We start from the raw sequence: 17,338 nt of genomic DNA on the forward strand, positions 1-17,338 counted from the left end.
GTGTACCATGCAAAATGCAAAGATACCTGAGATGTTGACACATTTGAATTCCTAATATAGTTGAATCTTTAAATAAAAATATGGATTGTTTCCTCACATTTATGTGGACCTTCCCCAGGGGCCTAAACTTAACACTGTCTCTTTTTCTGTCATGCTGTGCCCTGTCTAACCCAGCCAACAGGCTGGCAGCACCATCTCTTTGCCTTTCCTACATCTCCTGAGTCCACTGACTTTCTCTCCAGCTCCTTCCACAGTCCTCTCTTTTTCTCTCCTCCATACCTCAGTCTTCTCTTGCATTCCTTAGCATGATGATAGTCAGTATCTTTGTCCCTCCATCCCGCTCAGTCCCCAAACTTCCCCCTCTCAACTTTCTTTAGGTTCTAGAGAACCCACCACTGGATGGGGCAGGGATACCCAGGAGGAGCTGAGAGAGAGGAAGAATTGGAAACACTGGGGAGTAAAGATCTACTTTCATAGCCCATAGGCTGCTACTTTTTCTGACTGAACATTTTTAATTCAAGCCCCAGACCCTTCACATTCAGGCTGCCTTTTCATATTCTAATTGAAGGGCCTTTTCCTCATCAGCAGTAGAGCCCCCATGCTTCAGTAGCAGCGACTTGCACAGTTGTAGCAGATGTGGAAGCCAGAGGTCTTCTCTCAGATAGTGGACCGCTGGGGCCTCCTGGTCATGGACCTCCTGGTGTCCGCTGTCAACGTTCTTGCTTCTTCAGCCGGTGGAAGAACAGTCAAGCAGAGGGACTCGATGCACTGGTACAGCCTTGGCCCAGTGTCAGCCTGCTTTGTGTTCCCCCCCTTGGTCCTTGATAGGCAGAATTCTTTTTGAAATTCAGCGTCATGCTGGCCAGGTGGTTTTGGTGTCGCTGGATTGGCCATTCAGGCCATGGTAAGGAGACTTCATTCAGCTTCTCATGGCGGAGCCTTTTTGATTTCTACCGATGACGGATCCTCTTTCTCAAGGTCTGGTGCTCATGTCAGATCCGGCTTGGCTTTTGAGAGAGTGCATTTGTTGAAGAAAGGGTTTTCTGCCCCAGTAGTTGCCACTATGCTTCATCCGAAGAAGCGTTCAAATTCTCTTACCTGTATTTGCGTTTGGCACATGTTTGAGGATTGGTATGGGGATCATTCCATTGTGCCTTGCGGACTGCAGTTCCCCAGATTCTTGATTTCTTACAGGGTGCCCTGGATGAAGGTTTCGTTTTCTCATCCTTGAGGGTGCAGCTATTGGCTATGGCCTGCTTTCAGGGCCTGATTCAGGGGTGTCCTTTGGGGTCCCTTCCTGATGTGATTTGTTTCTTTCGGGGTGTACATCTTATTTGTCCTCCAGTTCATAGGCCTGTTCCACCTTGGGATCTTAACCTTATGTTGTCAGCCCTCGTAGAGCTGCCTTCTGAGCCCTTGGGGTTCTGTACTCTGAAGGATTTGACATCGAAGATGGTGCTTCATGTGTCCTTGGCTTTGGGTCAGTGTGTTTCCAAGTTGCAGGCTCTGTCCTGTAGGGAGCCTGTCCTCCAGTTTTTTTTTGGGGGGGGGGGGGAGAAAGTGGTTCTCTGGGCGGTTACTTCCTTTCTGCCTAAGGTGGTTTCTCCATTTCATGTCAATGAGCAGGTTTTCCCTGCCTGTCTTGGGGGGTCAGGTCTGGCCATTGGAGCAGAAGTGCTTGCACTGTTTGGATGTTCACAGAGCCCTCCGTTGCTATTTGAGGGTGACGCAAGAGTTTCGCCGTTCGGATCATCTGTTCATGTTGGGGGGGAGGGGGTTTCATGAAAGGGCAAGACAGCGTCCAAGGCCACTATTCCCCATTACCAGAGGAAGGCGGTGGCCTCGGCCTATTTACTTTAGAAACAACCTAATCCTTCGTTTTTGAAGGCCCATTCTACTCTGGCTTTGGCGGCTTCGTAGGCAGAGCATTTATTGGTTTCTCGGATGGAAATTTGTAAGGCTGCAGCCTGGTCTTCTCTTCATTCCTTTACGTGCCACTATTGCCTTGATGTGTTTGCTTGTGAGGATGCACGGTTTGGAGCCAGGGTGCTGTCAGCAGGACTCAGTGGGTCCCACCCATGATGGTCACTGCTCTGATACTTCCCATCTGTGCCGGTCTAGAAGGACGCTATGGAAGGAGCAATTAGATCTTACCTGCTAATTGGCTTTCCTTTAGTCTCTCTAGACTGGCACAGAGCCCTCCTAGTGGACCGTAGTTTCATCATTTTTGAGTTTTTTGTAGCTGGCGCTCTCATGAAGTGTATTGTTGTTCTTTTTCGGGACTGTACAAAAAAAAAATTACAGGCGCAGGAGTGTCAGGATTCAGCCTCATACCAGCCTTCTTGCAGGTGGCCGGGGCTAATGTATCTTGTTCCTCCTATTTGGCAGCAGCAGTGCAGACAGCATTGGTCAGGGGATCGAGGTGGCAAAATTGGATGGAGATTTTGTTTTCCTGGAGTATTTTCTCTTTGTTGTTTAGTCCTGTGGGTCATCTGCTTTGCTAGGCACAGACTGGTTTCCTGAGGACTGCACAGTCCACTTATAGGCTCACTTGAAGCTCAGTTTGTTCTCAGGCTCCATCTGCTGGTTGGAGTGCATAACCATCTGTGCTGATAAAGGAATGCCAATTTACAGGTAAGATTTAATTGCTCCTTTTTTGATCATATTTCATGGGTCCTATTACTACTACTATTTAGCATTTATATAGCGCTACAAAGCGTACGCTGCGCTACTGTTTTCAAGTTTTCCTCATTCATTGTATTTATGTTTATACTGTTAAACTGTACCTACTGGACACTGCCTTGGGTGAATCTCTTCATAAAGGCAGTTAATAAATCCCAGTAAATAAATAATTTAGTTGTGAAGAAAGTCTTAGAGCGTTTTTTTTTTTTAATAAAAAACATTTTTGAATGATAGTGCAGTAACTCACCTGGATTATTGCAATGTCCTTTATTTAGGGTTGTAACTAATGTCAAGATTGCTACTGTTGCAAAATACTGCTGCTAAACATATTCAAAGGTTTAAAATATGATAGAACTTCTCCACCATTACCTAAATTATATCAGTTGCCAGTACAAGCAAGGATTGCTTTTCAATTACTTTGCTTTTTTATATATATATATATATATATATATATGGTTTAGCTCCTATTTATATGTTAGCTTTCATATTGTTTTCCGATACCAAGAAATCCCTACGTTCGAGTAGGCATTTTTTATTAAAATTCCCCTCTGTGAAAAATATTCATTAAAAAAAGGTTTGATAAATTATATTCTTAGGCTGCAGGAGGTGCCCCAAGCCGAAATCATGCCCTGTGCAATACGTCTCCTAGCACCCCTGCCTTACCCACTGCACTATGGCCACCGCAGGGGAGACGATGGGGGAGCAATTTTTGCATGCGTATCGCCCTTGTGCCCTCCTTCGGGATGGCTGTGTTCAGAAGTATGGAATACTGTTCTATCAAAGTTAGAAATATTGAGTCTTAAAAGTTTTGTTATAATATTGTGCTGGGTTAGTTTTGTTGTTATTTGCTGTCTTGTATTTGAAAGATTTTTGTATACTATTGTGCTGGATTGGGCATTTCTTATGAGTTTTATTTAATATTTTACATTTTTATAACTGTTTGGTTTGATTGTAACTTTTTTTGTGATTATCTGCTCCGGATTTCAGGAGATAAAATAGGTTATGTCATTTTATTAATTTAATAATGACCAATTGCCAGTGTAATACACAGAATAGTTAGGCAAACTTGGACATAGGCAAATTAAATCTTGATAATATGATAGTTTCGGTGATATAAAGTTTTTCTAATGCTCTGTAAGGTTTGAGAGCTGAGCCGTGAAAAATAGGCATTTGAGTTGTGAATATCTATGGAGATGATTAGATATTCACAAGTTTAATCATTTATTTTTACTCACATTTTGTTGCTCTTAATTTGTTAAGGATGCTTTTGTTTTGCCTTAAGTGGTGCATGAGTTGCTTGTGTAATCGTACACATAGTTTTTCTTTCTTACCCTTGTTCATTTCCTAAGGGCACCTTTTTTAAACACCTAATACAGAGAGAGACAGTTTGGAAAATGTTTATTTTGGCAAGGATTTTCTACGTTTGTTCTCCTGCCCTAGAAGCTAGATAGTCTAAGGCAAGGGCTCCCAGCAGAGAGGGAAAATGCTGGGGGGGGGGGGGGGGGGGGGGGGGGTTTGAGGAAGTATGGACTGAAAATCTCCCCCTTTCCACTTGGCAACACTGCAGATACTGGTTGTAGAACAGCTCGAGGGAATCCTGAGGCATGTATTTAATTTGAAACAGATAGAAGTTGTTCCATTCCTTGCACCTAGCAAGGGTTTTTGCCAGGTTCCTGGGGCCTGGATTGGCCGCTGTCGGAGACAGAGTGCTGGGCTTGATGGACCTTTGGTCTTTTCCCAGCGTGCCGGTGCTTATGTGGTCCACTCAAACTGTATAAAGCTGACATCTTTTTTTGTTTTTTTGTACTACTGAGACCCTGATTTCTGTGATTCAGAAGTAAATGTTCTGTTCTACAGGTTTGAATTTCTTCACAAAAAGCAAACAGGAGGTTCTGGCCAGTATGGAAAAGTTATAGGTGTGCTTGAACCGTTGGACCCAGAGCACTACACAAAATTGGAGTTTGAAGACAGAACTGTTGGGACAAATATACCAAAGCAGTTTGTACCAGCTGTTGAAAAGGTGACATTCTTTCAATTGTGTTTATTTTTTTCTTTAATCACTGTTTTGACAACCTATGCAATAAAATTGTATGCATGAATCCAATAAAAGGTATCACATAGCCTGTTTCTGCCCTTTTAAATAAGGGGAACAGGCCAGATACAAAGCCTGTTTTGTGCAAAATTCAGAGAAACGTCCAAATCTCTCACAGCTGATTATTTTGACAGGGCTTTCGTGAAGCGTGCGAGAAGGGGCTGCTTTCTGGTCATAAGATATCTGGAGTGTGTTTTGTCCTGGATGACGGCGCTCATCATATGGTGGATTCTAATGAGATATCTTTCATCCGGGCAGGAGAGGGTGCACTCAGACAAGGTACAGGGAAAGAAATTCTGGTTAGAACAAAAAGGTTTTCTCAAAAACAAACAAACAAAACTTGGTTTGAAAGTGGAGCAATATAGAAAGGGAGGAATTTTGTCGTCATGGCCTTCACATTTTAGACATTTCTGCTCAGTTCAGGCTCTCAAGGAGTAATTCCCTGTAGATTGTCTAAAGCTTAGGTGCACTAAACAGAATTCCGTGCACAATCCCCATTATAGAACAGTAGCCTAAGTCCACATTTATGGGCTTAACTTAGACATGAGCACCTATGCCAGCTCAATGCCTGGTGAAAATGCTTGTGCCTAACTGTGTGCTTCTATTCTGGAATCTGCGTGTGTAAGTGCTAGGCATGTCCTTGATCTCACCCCTGCCCCTCCCATGTCCACATTCCCCTTGTACTTGCGTGCTGTGGATTTTGTGCATGCAGTTTTCAGAATCCTGACTAGGAGGACTTGTGTGTAACTGCTAATTATTGCCAATTAGCACCAATTAATTATAGCCAATAATAAGTAAACTCCAATTAGCAGCTAATTAAACACAGACACTATTCTATACCTTGCCTGTGCAACTTTGTGCACTAAGTATAAAATTGTGCGCACAAATGTATAGAACATCATCGTGACGTTTATATTTGGCATATCAACTGCTATTTTTAAATTTGAATAAAAATGTTGAAGATCATTATGAAGCCTCTGGAACCCAGTACGTCTGAGTTGGTTTTTCTGTAGAATGTTTAGCCATCTGCTTTAGTAACTTCATTCTGCGCTTCCTAGTGAGTGTTAAGGATCAGCAGAACTGGTGCCAAACAGTATCTCCTGCCCACAAACTCTGAGCATTTAATATTACAAAGCTTCTTAAAGACGATGTGATCGTAGCGTTCGATGGGTATCTCTTTCTAGCACATGGGACTGTATTGTTCATAGCTAAGAATAAAACCAGTGGTGTGCTGGAGCAGGCTCTCACAGGCTCGCAAGAGCCGGTTGTTAAGTTTTTAAGAATTTTGGGAGCCAGTTGTTAAAGTAGGGCCCTCCATGGCTACTTTAACAACTGGCTCCCAAAATGTGGGCTTGGGCCCCCTGCTGAATTATCTTTTACTTTGCTGGTGGGGATGCTGAGCCCTGCCAGCCAAGTGAATAGACTACTGCTGCTCCCCGCTCCTTGTTTCCAGCTCTGAGCAGCAGGTTGGGACTTCTCGAGCATGCGAGAGAAGTTCCAGCATGCTGCTCAGAGCAAGATGTTGGGAGCAGTGGCAGTCCATTTATTGGCTGCCAGCAAAGGTATGCCTAGCGTGCCCGCACGAAGTGAGGGAGGAGAGAGAGGCAAGTGTTGCTCCCCCACCCCACCCCCGGCCCTTCCAACTGCAGAGCTGGCTATGTCCAGAGAAAGAGCCTGTTGTTAAAAATTTACCAGCACACCCCAAAACACATTGTATATCATGTTCTAATGTTATAGATGTTAATTTTATGTATTAAGAGAGAAAAATTATTTATTACCTCAGTTACTGACCCATATGTCTCCCCTTCCACTCCATCCCCTCTACCCTAACATTCTTTTGAGAATACCTATTATATGGAGTCTAGCGATTGAAGCAATAACCTAGCCACAAACACACACTTCCAAACAGCAGTGGATTAGAGCACCTCCAGGGTGACAGCAATCCTCCAGCACACACCAAATTACAGAGAACAACTTTCACTGAACATTGTATTCTCCTTAAAAAGATACTTAAGAGGGAATTCCATCAAGTGGTGTTATGGCCTTAATGCGCATTAAAGGAATTAGCACACACTAAATGTTAAAAGCCCATTCTGTACCTTTGGGCTTTTAGTATTTAGTGTGCAGTAATTCCTTTAATGCACGTTAAGGCCGTAATGCTGCTTAATGAATTCCCTTTAGTGTTACTCTCCACTCTTTACAGTTCAACTGATCTTTGCCGTACTACTTTAACTTAAGAACAGAATAAATAAGATGAAAATGAGACAGTGCTCAGCAATGGGAGAAAAGAAGCACAAGGAGGAAGCCTGAGGCTTATTATACATGTCAACACCATTAGGGCAGTATGTGAAATGCTCAGATTAAAAAAAAAAACAATTAAAAGAAAACACAGTAGAAGTATGGAAATCCGGACCACCCAAGAATCTGGACCTTTTACAATTGCCTGCAGACCGCCTAAGAATTAGGGCTCCCCTCCCCTCCCCGTACAGCTTTTCTCCCTCCATTCTAGGCCCTGTGCTTCTCTCATTCTCCAAAGCTCCCCAACCCTGTGGCTACGCCTTCCCCTTCCATCCCTTCCTCCACCTCCTCACATGGAATCAGAAGGGTGGGATGGGTCAGATGGGAAAGGTCCGCTGCATGCCAGAGGCAGCCAGTGAGTAACCCTGCCGCTGGTGCTACAGCACCAAAAACTTCAGGAAAGGTACCTGTAACAAAGAGCAAGTGGGCAGGGCCGAGAGGGTGGGGAAAGACACCAGACTGTGCAGGGAGGGAGGAAAGGAAGGGGGTGTAGCCATGGGGGAAGGGGTGCTGGCTGCTGGGTAACAAGTGCTGCCTGATAATCCGTAAAGTCCAAAAATCTGGACTGACCTGATCTCCAAGCAGTCTGCATTTTTGGACTTTTACTGTAGTGCAGAAGGTTGGTTTGCTTGACATAGCAGAAATGCTGTTTTGAAATTAGTTTCTTGCTAACTTGTGTGCCCAGAACTTTCATTCTAAGGGGTTCTTTTACAAAGGTGTGCTAGCTAAATGCTAGAGATACCCATATATTCCTAGCGCGACATTGCAAAAGGACCCCTCAGTACGAGGTGCCATGTGCTATTATACTGATTTTTTTTGTTGTTGTAACTCTCCTCTGAGTCACCCTGTTCTTATGTTGGTTTACATGGGGACAGAGTTTAACTATGAGATCAAGTGGTTAGAAGAGGGCTGGAAGTGAGTTCCTAGGGCTGCCCTTCCACTCTGCTTGCTATTTTTTCTTTATATAAATTATTAGTGGAGCAGAGGTTTGATTTCTTCCTGTTTTACCCACATAGTTTGTGGTCTGTCTGCAGTTAAACAGCACCTGTTAATCTACCTGTTAGACTCCAGACCTTATCCCTGTTTCTCCCCAAACATAGATTTATTTTGTCTATGTTATTAGTAGCTTGTAAGCCCCTTAGAGAAGGGACTGTTTCTCATTTGTATTTGTACAGCTCTGCATACACCTTGTAGCACTATATAAATGAAATGTAGTAGTATTTTGCATTTTTACGTTCATTTGCCTTTACTCAAATTGCTGAAAAGAACAAGCTTAAAATAAATGTATCCTTTTGTAATTATACAGTGCTAGACACCTCCAGGGAGAATTTCAGCCTCACCATTTTAAACCTGTTTCTTAGTGTGAGGCTATCTGTTGTCAATGCTGTGTTTGTCTGTTGATACTCATCAGTGCTGAGTGTAAGATGAGCATGCATGACCGCATATCCTTACTGCCAGCGGACAGCAAAAGTCTATGTCACCGTTGGCTATTCACATATCTGTTGGCTTTGTAGTAGGTGTCTGTGGTTGTGCCACAGCTGGTGGCCGTTTGCTAGCTCTCTACATCACTTTTTGGGCATAGGTGTTTCAGAAGAGGTGAGCTACTTTATTTTGGATTATGGAATGAAAATGCACCTCACAACTTATTTTGAGTTTGTAAAGTTGAAGTGTTTTTTTTTTTTGTAAATATAACTTTTTGGGTTTTTTAAAGACCAAATTACATTCTTTAGAGTGCAGTAGTAAAATAGAAATTTTCACTTTGAATATTGCATAAATCCATGCCCTTAATTGTATGCTTTCATCTTTACCCCAGCCATGGAGAAGGCAAATGTTTGCATACTGGAGCCCGTAATGGCAGTGGAGGTTGTGATACCAAATGAATTCCAAGGAGCCGTGATTGCGTGTATTAATCGACGGCATGGAGTGATCACTGGGCAGGATGAAGCAGAAGGATATACTTCTTTATATGCTGATGTATGTTCTGTCTTAAAACTTTCTTTTAATGCACATTTCACCTTATTGTTCTTACCTGCAGAAATATATTGGATTTAAAAGCAATATTCAGATTTTCACTCTAGCTTTGGGTATAAAATGGAAGGTATAAATGAAAAATATGCTTTCTGTTGATCATCTTCTGCTACAATTAGCACACTAGAAGGGAAGGGAAATGGGACTCGATATACTGCCTTTCTGAAGTTTTTTTTGCAACTACATTCAAAGCAGTTTACATATATTCAGGTACTTATTTTGTACCAGGGGCAATGGAGGGTTAAGTGACTTGCCCAGAGTCACAAGGAGCTGCAGTGGGAATCAAACTCAGTTCCCCAGGATCAAAGTCCACTGCTCTAACCACTAGGCTGCTACTCCACTCCAGTTAAACGAAATCCAGAAAAAGGCTGTGTGAGTGCATTCGGGGTGGGGGGGGGGGGGGGGGGGTGAGCAGGTATTGGTTTTACACTTGTCAGTATTTGTATATTTTCATTGAACCTTTATATTAATCTAACTACAATTAAACACAAAGAATTCTGCTTTTCTAATTCTGCATTGTAATGTTTTTTAGGTACCACTGAATGACATGTTTGGATTTGCCACAGAACTTAGATCATCCACAGAGGTAAAATAACATACTGCTTGTAGTTTCTGAAATTGAATTATGTATTTCAGCAGGCTCAACTGAGGGTCAGAAAAAGCCTCTAGTAACTAGTGCAAATACACTTTCTGTTCCCGATTGGTAAAGCTCTAGCGTGATTACTGGAACAGGATCCCATCCCTCATAATACTTGATCTTTGAGTGGGAAGTCTACCTGTTGTGCTTTCTGACAACTACTTAAGGGGAAAAGAAATACAGTGCAGTCATTCTTACTGTTAATCAGTTGTGGTTAAGTGAATAACGAGCAGAAGGATGCAGTCACACTGAATCATTAGCAGTAGAACTAGTGAAATGCCGGGGCCATTGCAAAGTTATAGATCACCACTGTACCTGCTAGACCACACCCCTACCTTGAATATGATTTTGAGAAGTTGCTCTTGAGGAACAAGCGGGATACCGTTTTGTCAGGGCATTTTGTGGTCATGTTACCCAGCCATTATGAAGTGACAGAAGACTGCGAAAATGCACTACTTGTTCTTCTGATTTCCAGTTCACATATGTCTCTTCCCTGTTTCATGTCATCCGTACCTACGGCTGAAAACGCTAAAAGGGAGACTTGGTGAGAGGGATATGTTGCCGTTGCCTGACACATTTTTATATGGTCTGTGACTTCACAGTGGAGGGCAGAAAATTCAAATATTGCCTGACAAAGCATTAGAGCAGGTGGGGGTATGCTGGCCATGCCTTGTTGAGTCTTCTGTCCCTAGTGGGTGGGGAGGATGGCGATGTTTCTAGTAAGGTGCTTCCATTTCCAGGCGATAAGGGATGTTCCCAGCTGCTTCTAGTACCTTCAACCCCTGATCCCTACATACCAGTTGACACAGTTCTGGCCTGCATGTCACTCCTCCCATCTAGAAAAACTCAGTACCATGAGCAAGTATTTTCAAAGCTTACAGGCTTGCTGCGTTGATCTTATATGCTGCTAGAAGGCAAGGAAACTGCAGAAAACAGTAATATATTTCTGGACAAGAAAAGGTGTATTCCTTCTAAAGCCTTGAATACTTAAAAGGGTGGCCACCATCATTGTTCAGAAAAAATTGATTTTTGGGAGGGATAGTAAATAATTTCCTATAAAGTAAAAATAACAGTTCAAATTAGTTTTAACTGCTGCAAGAAACTGAGAGCCTTAACATACATAAAAGGATCAATTACAAACTTAGAAAATGATGGCAGATAAAGACCATAATAAGGCTTATCCAGTCTGCCCATCCATACAAACTACTAATCTCTACTGACCTTTCCTCTCCCTTAAAGCAGTGGCGTAGCCAGACAGCCAATTTTGGGTGGGCCTGAGCCCAAATTGGATGGGCACAACATTTTTTTCTGCCCCTGTCCTACTCCCACATGTCACCCTCTCTCCTACTTCTATGTCCAACATTTTTTTTCTCTCTCTCTCTCCCTCTCTCTTCTTCTGCATCTCTCCCTCCCATCCCATGTCCAACTTTCTCCCTCACTCCTTACCCCCCCTGTGCAGCAACTCTCGAAGAACTTCTGCCTGAAATTCTTCTCCCCGCTGCTGCATCGGTCCCTGCAGCATTCTTTTTTTCCGCCCGTCGCCAGCAGTGCTACGATTCACAGAGGCCGCTCCGCTCCCCCCTGCAGCGTCCATCCGGCCCTCTCTGACGCACTTCCTGTTTTCGTAGGGCCGAATGGACGCTGCAGTGGGGAGCGGAGCGGCCTCTGTGAATCGTAGCGCTGCTGGTCACGGGCGAAAAAAAAGAATACTGCAGGGACCGAGGCAGCAGCGGGGAGAAGAATTTCAGGCAGGCAACACTCCCGGCAGCGATGTTGTTGGGTTGGGGCGGGCCTAGAGCAAAAGTGGGTGGGCCTGGGCCCATCCAGGCCCACCCGTAGCTACGCCCCTGCCTTAAAGGTCCTACGTGCTTGTCCTTGTCTCCACCACTTACTGGGAGGCCATTCCATGTATCAATCACCTTTTCCATAAAAAAGTATTTCCTTAGATGACCAAGTTTATCCCCTTAAATCTTTTGCCCCCTCATACCAGAGTTTCTCTTTAATTGAAAAAAGCCTGCCTCCTGTGAATTTATGCCACGGAGGTATTTGAGTCTATTGTATCTCTTTTCTCCCGTGTTTCTTCCAGAGTATACATGAGATCTTAAGTCTGTCAGTACTCAACATTTTATTAACTGCCGTCTGGACCAACTCCATCCTGTGTATATTTTTTTGAATGTGCAGTTTCCAGAATTGTACACAGTACTCTAAATGAGAGACTTATACAGATGCACCATCACCTTCTTTTTCCTTCTGGCCATTCCTGTTCCTCTGCAGCCAAACATCTTTCTGGCTTTTGCTGTCACCTGTTTGATCATCTTGAGATCATCAGATACAGTTATCCCAAGTCCCGTTCTATTCTGCACAGACATACTTCACCCCCGTATTGCACCATCCCCTTGAGTTTTTGCAGCCCGAATGTATGTCCCTGCATTTTTAGCATTATATCTTTGCTGCTTAATTCTAGACCATTCTTCACGCTCTGCTAGATCCCACGTTATCCACACCATCTAGGGTGTCTACCCTGTTGCAGATTTTGTTGTTATCCATAGAGAGACAAACCTTACCAGGCAGTCCTTCCACCATATCACTCATAAAAATGTTAAAAAGAACCGATCCCTACTGCACACCAAGGATGACACCCTCTTCCTCAGAGTGAACTCCATTTACTACTATCTTTTGTTGCATTCCACTTCCCCAGTTTCTAAACCAGTCACTCTAGGGTCCATACTGAGGGCACTTAGTTTATTTATAAGTCTATCCAGAACCGTGTCAAAGGCTTTGCTGAATTCTACGTATACCATATCTAGCATTCTCTCTTGATCCATCTCTGGTTACCCAGTCAAAATAAATTAATCAAATTCATCTGACAAGACCTGCCTCTAGTAAAACCATGTTGCCTCAGGTCCTGCAATTCACTGGATTCCAGAAACTACACTATTTTCTATTTTAGAAGCATTTCCATTAATTTACTCACCACAGGGATCAGTCTAACTGGCTTGTGGTTCCAACCTTGTCCTCACTTTTTCAGGGAGTACATAAGTATGGCCATACTGGGACAGACGAAAGGTCCATCAAGCCCAGCATCCTGTTTCCAACAATGGCCAATCCAGGTCACAAGTACCTGGCAAGATCCCAAAACAGTATGCGGCTTAGCATTCTTCTGGCCACGGCCGCCACCTTGTCGCATTGTTTCTTCACCTTCAGATCCTCAGACACTGTCCCCTCAAGGTCTCTCCTGAGTCAAGCTTATTAATCTCTCCCATCCTATACAATATCTCTCTTTTGGGTTTCTGCACCCCAAGTGCATCACTCTGCTGTTCTTGGCATTACATTTAAATTTTAATTCAAATACAGGGGATAATCAAAAATAAACTGGAGCAAGTATTTACACTAACACAAATAGAATACTCCAGACACAAACCTATGCAATATATAAATCTTTAATTATAGATAATTTAAATAATGGACTATCACATCAAGCACACTCAAATCATTCATCTCTACCATTCAGATCACATAATCCTAGGAATAATAGATAATAAACAAAAAGACTACAAAATCTCAATAAATGAGTCCAATATCAAATTGCACATAAGCTTAAAAATTGACTTATAGACTACATAATGACAGAGCCCAACTCCAACGATTTATCCTTGTTGGAAAATACTTTGCTTGAATCACCAAAATGTAATTCCTTCAGTTCGTTGGCTGCGGATGTAGTCCCTTCAGTAAGCAGCTATAAGGCAGATTTTTGTATGCTTTACATTGATTTAGGATAAGGATGGTATTTTTTAAGGTAGTGTTATTGAGGGCTTTCATAAGTGCAAAATGCGGTCCCGCATTGGGGAGCAATTGAGCATTACAACTGGCAGCATGGTGACTGAGTGGAATTTGCATATCATGTGACCAAATAACAACATTGGTTTTCAAGACCTCAAGTTCGTTCGGAGTGATTATAGTGAGATAACATTGAGTCCATTTGCTTTGCAAGTTGTTAAAGGGAGACACCCAGCGATTTGAAGGGATTTCATTTTGGTGATTCAAGCAAAGTTTTTTCAAACAAGGATAAATCGTTGGAGTTGGGCACGCTTATTCTGTAGCCTGTAAGACCATTTTTAAGCTTATGTGGAGGAGTGTAGTAGCCGTGTTAGTCCACTCTTAAGGTTATCAATAGAAATCAAACAAAATAAAACATGGAAAAGAAAATAAGATGATACCTTTTTTATTGGAAGTCAGAATGATTGAATATTTTAACACCCAACAGAAAGGACTTAACAAGGATCTGGGGTTCCTATCCCATTATAAACCATAAAACTGTATGTCTCTGTTGATCACCCTCCCCTCACCTACCCACACCCATCCTGTTAGAATATCAATGATATGCTTTGATGTCCCCATGCATACCTCTGACCCACCCCCATCCTCCCACCCTGTCAGACTATCATAGTAATGCTTGAATGTTTTCACTTATATACACTGTCAGCTAGCACATTTGCTTATTTCCGATCTGACGAAGAAGGGCGACTTTCGAAAGCTAAAGAAATGTATTATGTCCAATAAAAAAGGTATCATCTTATTTTCTTTTCCATGTTTTATTTTGTTTGATTTCTATTGATAAGCTTATGTGCAATTTGATATTGAACTCATTTGAGATTTTATAGTCTTTTTTTTATTATTTGTTATTCATAGGATTATGTGGTCTGAATGGTATGGTATGCTTGATGTGATAGTCCATTATTTAAATGATCTATAATTAAAGATTTATATATTGCATAGGTTTGTGTTCTGGAGTATTCTATCTGTGTTATTAAATTTTAACTGCCAGACCCTCGACCATTCTTCTAACGTTTGGAGATCCCTTCTCATTGTTTCTACTTCCTACAGAGTATCCACTCTATCTTCGTGTCGTCCGTAAAAAAAGCAACCTTTCCTTCCAACCCTTCCACAATATCTCTCACAAATATATTAAACAGAATAGGCCCCAGTACCGACCCCTCAGGAACACCATTGCTCACCTTCCTTTCCTCCGAGCGGATTCCGTTTACCACCACCCTCTGCCACTTGTTAGTCAACCAGTTTCCTATCCAGTTCACCACTTTTGGGCCTAAGTTCAGCCCTCTCAACTTATTCACGAGTCTTCTCTGAGGGACTGTATCAAAGGCTTTGCTGAAATCCAAGTAGATCATATCTAGTGCACGTCCTTCATCTAGTTCTTTGGTCACTCAGTCAAAGAAGTCAATAAGATTTGTTTGGCAGGATTTTCCTGTTGCCTCAGATCCTGTAACCCGTCAGCTTCTAGAAAGTTAACTATCCTTTCTTTCAGTAGTGACTCCATTATTTTTCCTACCACCAATGTGAGCCTTACCGGTCTGTAGTTTCCCACTTCTTCCCTTTCTCCACTTTTGTGAAGAGGGACCACATCCACTCATCTCCAATCCCACAGAACCTCTCCCATCTCTAAAGATCTATTAAATAAGAGGTCCTGCCAGAACTTATCTAAGCTCCCTCAATATCCTGGGATATATCCCATCTGGCCACATGGCTTTGTCCACCTTCAGATTCTCAAGCTGTTTATAAACACAGATATATTCTGTGAAGACATTTAGAAAGTGTCTTCACAGAATATACTGGTTCATTTTATGTTTTGCGCCTTTAAAGCCTAAGGACTGCAGATTGAGGCTTGCTGCTGTTATGATGTAGTGCCCTATCCAGGGTGCCTGTTACATAAAACACATTATAATGACAGCACTAAATTACATAATAGAACTAATAAGCAACTTGGAATCTGCTGGCGATGGGGCATCTTCAGGGTGGGATGATAATGTATTTGAGGATTGGTGGTAGCAAAGCAAAGTACAGAAATAAGAGTTAGCCTGGAATACAGTGAAAAATGTTCAGTCCTGAAGAAAAATAAATGGAATAGGGCAGTGAGCCTGCTAGAGCCATATCAATGTTTTAATAATATTGCACATATCATTTTACTTTGTCTCTAATTTTCTTGTTTTTCATTGCTTAGGGCAAAGGAGAATATACAATGGAGTATGCAAAATACCAGCCCTGTCTGTCTAGCACTCAAGAAGTGCTTGTCAATAAATATTTGGAATCGACAGGTCAACTTGTTGCCAAGAAAGGCAAAGCCAAGAACTAATTTTGCTCACTCAGAGCTGTCTTTATTGCATTCTTTTATGTGGAAAATTCCATCGTCCAGTTGGCACCTAGGTAATTTTCAAGATTATCAGAGCTCAATATTTAAGAGGATTTCAGTATCAATGATCAGGGATCACAAATGTACAGTCCTAAAAATGACTAGTAACGTAAACCCACTAAGAGGTGCATGGAGTTCCTAGCTTGGTATATACCTATATCATAAATCACCATCGACTGTTCTTTTATTAAGGTGGACAATACTGCACGTGATTAGGTCTGGCATCCCGTCTTTTATACAAACTGAAGACTCTGCTGCTGCTTAAACAGAATTTAATTTACATTTGGAGTGGAAATGATCAATGTCCTCTTATTCCAGAAGTACCTGCTCAAATTGTATAATGAGCAGGGTAGAAGATTGTTACTTTACATCTTTGGCTTTTAAAGGTTAGCCAAGGCTTTTACCCTGCAGGGATTTTCAGACTCATTGGGCAGGAGAACCGAAACCCAGTGTTGCAGCCGTCATTTGTCATCCATACTTGTAATAGCAAAGTACTGAAAGGTGCTTTGGGTGTAATGTTTGTGCATTTTGTGTGCATTAGAGAGGAAACCAATAACCCTGCCACTTGATTCAACCACAACAGAATCAGTTTTCAAAACATTTTATTGCATTTGGTTTGAAGAATATTGCAAAACAGCATAGTCTTATTAATTTGGAGCTAATTGCTACAAAATTCATACAGTAAACTGTTCTATTTATAAAAAGTGTTTTAAAATGCTCTGTTCAATATATTTTTCAGCCTTTAATTTTTCAAGAACCTTACAAGTCAGATTATATGTGAATATAATATATTTTTTAAAGATTTGGCATTCTTAAATTTTCTTTCAGCTGTAAGAGGTTTTGTTTTGTTTTGTAGTAAGAACCAGAATCTTAATTTTAATATTGCTGTGAAAATTTTTAAAATGCCAGTGCATGCTTGACTGGCTTCATGTCACATATGAAGTTTTTTATGTGAAAGCCATACTCTGCTGCTGGACATATCCCTCTGATGTCGCAATCTGGAAAGGATGAACTCCAAAGATTATCACCCGTGTATTAATAAGTGAGGTTGTTGTGGATCTTAACAAGAATGGGGAAAACTGCAAGTTTTGGGGGGTTTGTCCTAAAAAAGAACATGAACGCAGCAAACAGAAAATGCAATTTTTGTAGAGATTAATCCAGTAGGTCACTCATCACACAAGCACTTTAATGCCTTTATGTAGCAGCACCTCAAGGAATGGATCTGTATGTAAATACAAGAAGTTTACTCAGCCCCCTCCACAGCATGAACCCAAGGTGAACAACACCATATTAGCATCAATCAGGGAAGATTTGTGTAAACCAGTTGCTCTTAAATGAAGAGACTACAACTAAAAGAAATGAGTTGAGGAAAGAATGCACACCTCCTTTCAATAGT

The 17,338-nt window shown here is 41.9% G+C and overlaps 1 protein-coding gene across 1 annotated transcript in view; it reads left to right on the forward strand.

Annotated features, from left to right (window-relative positions):
* The window catches only part of GFM1 (G elongation factor mitochondrial 1), a 111,484-nt gene extending 95,001 nt beyond the window's left edge, over positions 1 to 16,483 (forward strand). Inside the window, exons 14-18 of the mRNA XM_030216909.1 lie at positions 4,540 to 4,702; positions 4,909 to 5,053; positions 8,886 to 9,046; positions 9,633 to 9,686; positions 15,754 to 16,483. Coding sequence (XP_030072769.1) covers positions 4,540 to 4,702; positions 4,909 to 5,053; positions 8,886 to 9,046; positions 9,633 to 9,686; positions 15,754 to 15,885 — 655 coding nt within the window. The 3' untranslated portion in view covers positions 15,886 to 16,483. The remainder of the gene's footprint in view (positions 1 to 4,539; positions 4,703 to 4,908; positions 5,054 to 8,885; positions 9,047 to 9,632; positions 9,687 to 15,753) is intronic.
* The last annotated feature ends 855 nt before the right edge of the window (positions 16,484 to 17,338 follow it).

Source organism: Microcaecilia unicolor, chromosome 10 (assembly GCF_901765095.1).
Source record: "Microcaecilia unicolor chromosome 10, aMicUni1.1, whole genome shotgun sequence".
In the NCBI taxonomy this organism is placed as follows: domain Eukaryota; kingdom Metazoa; phylum Chordata; class Amphibia; order Gymnophiona; family Siphonopidae; genus Microcaecilia; species Microcaecilia unicolor.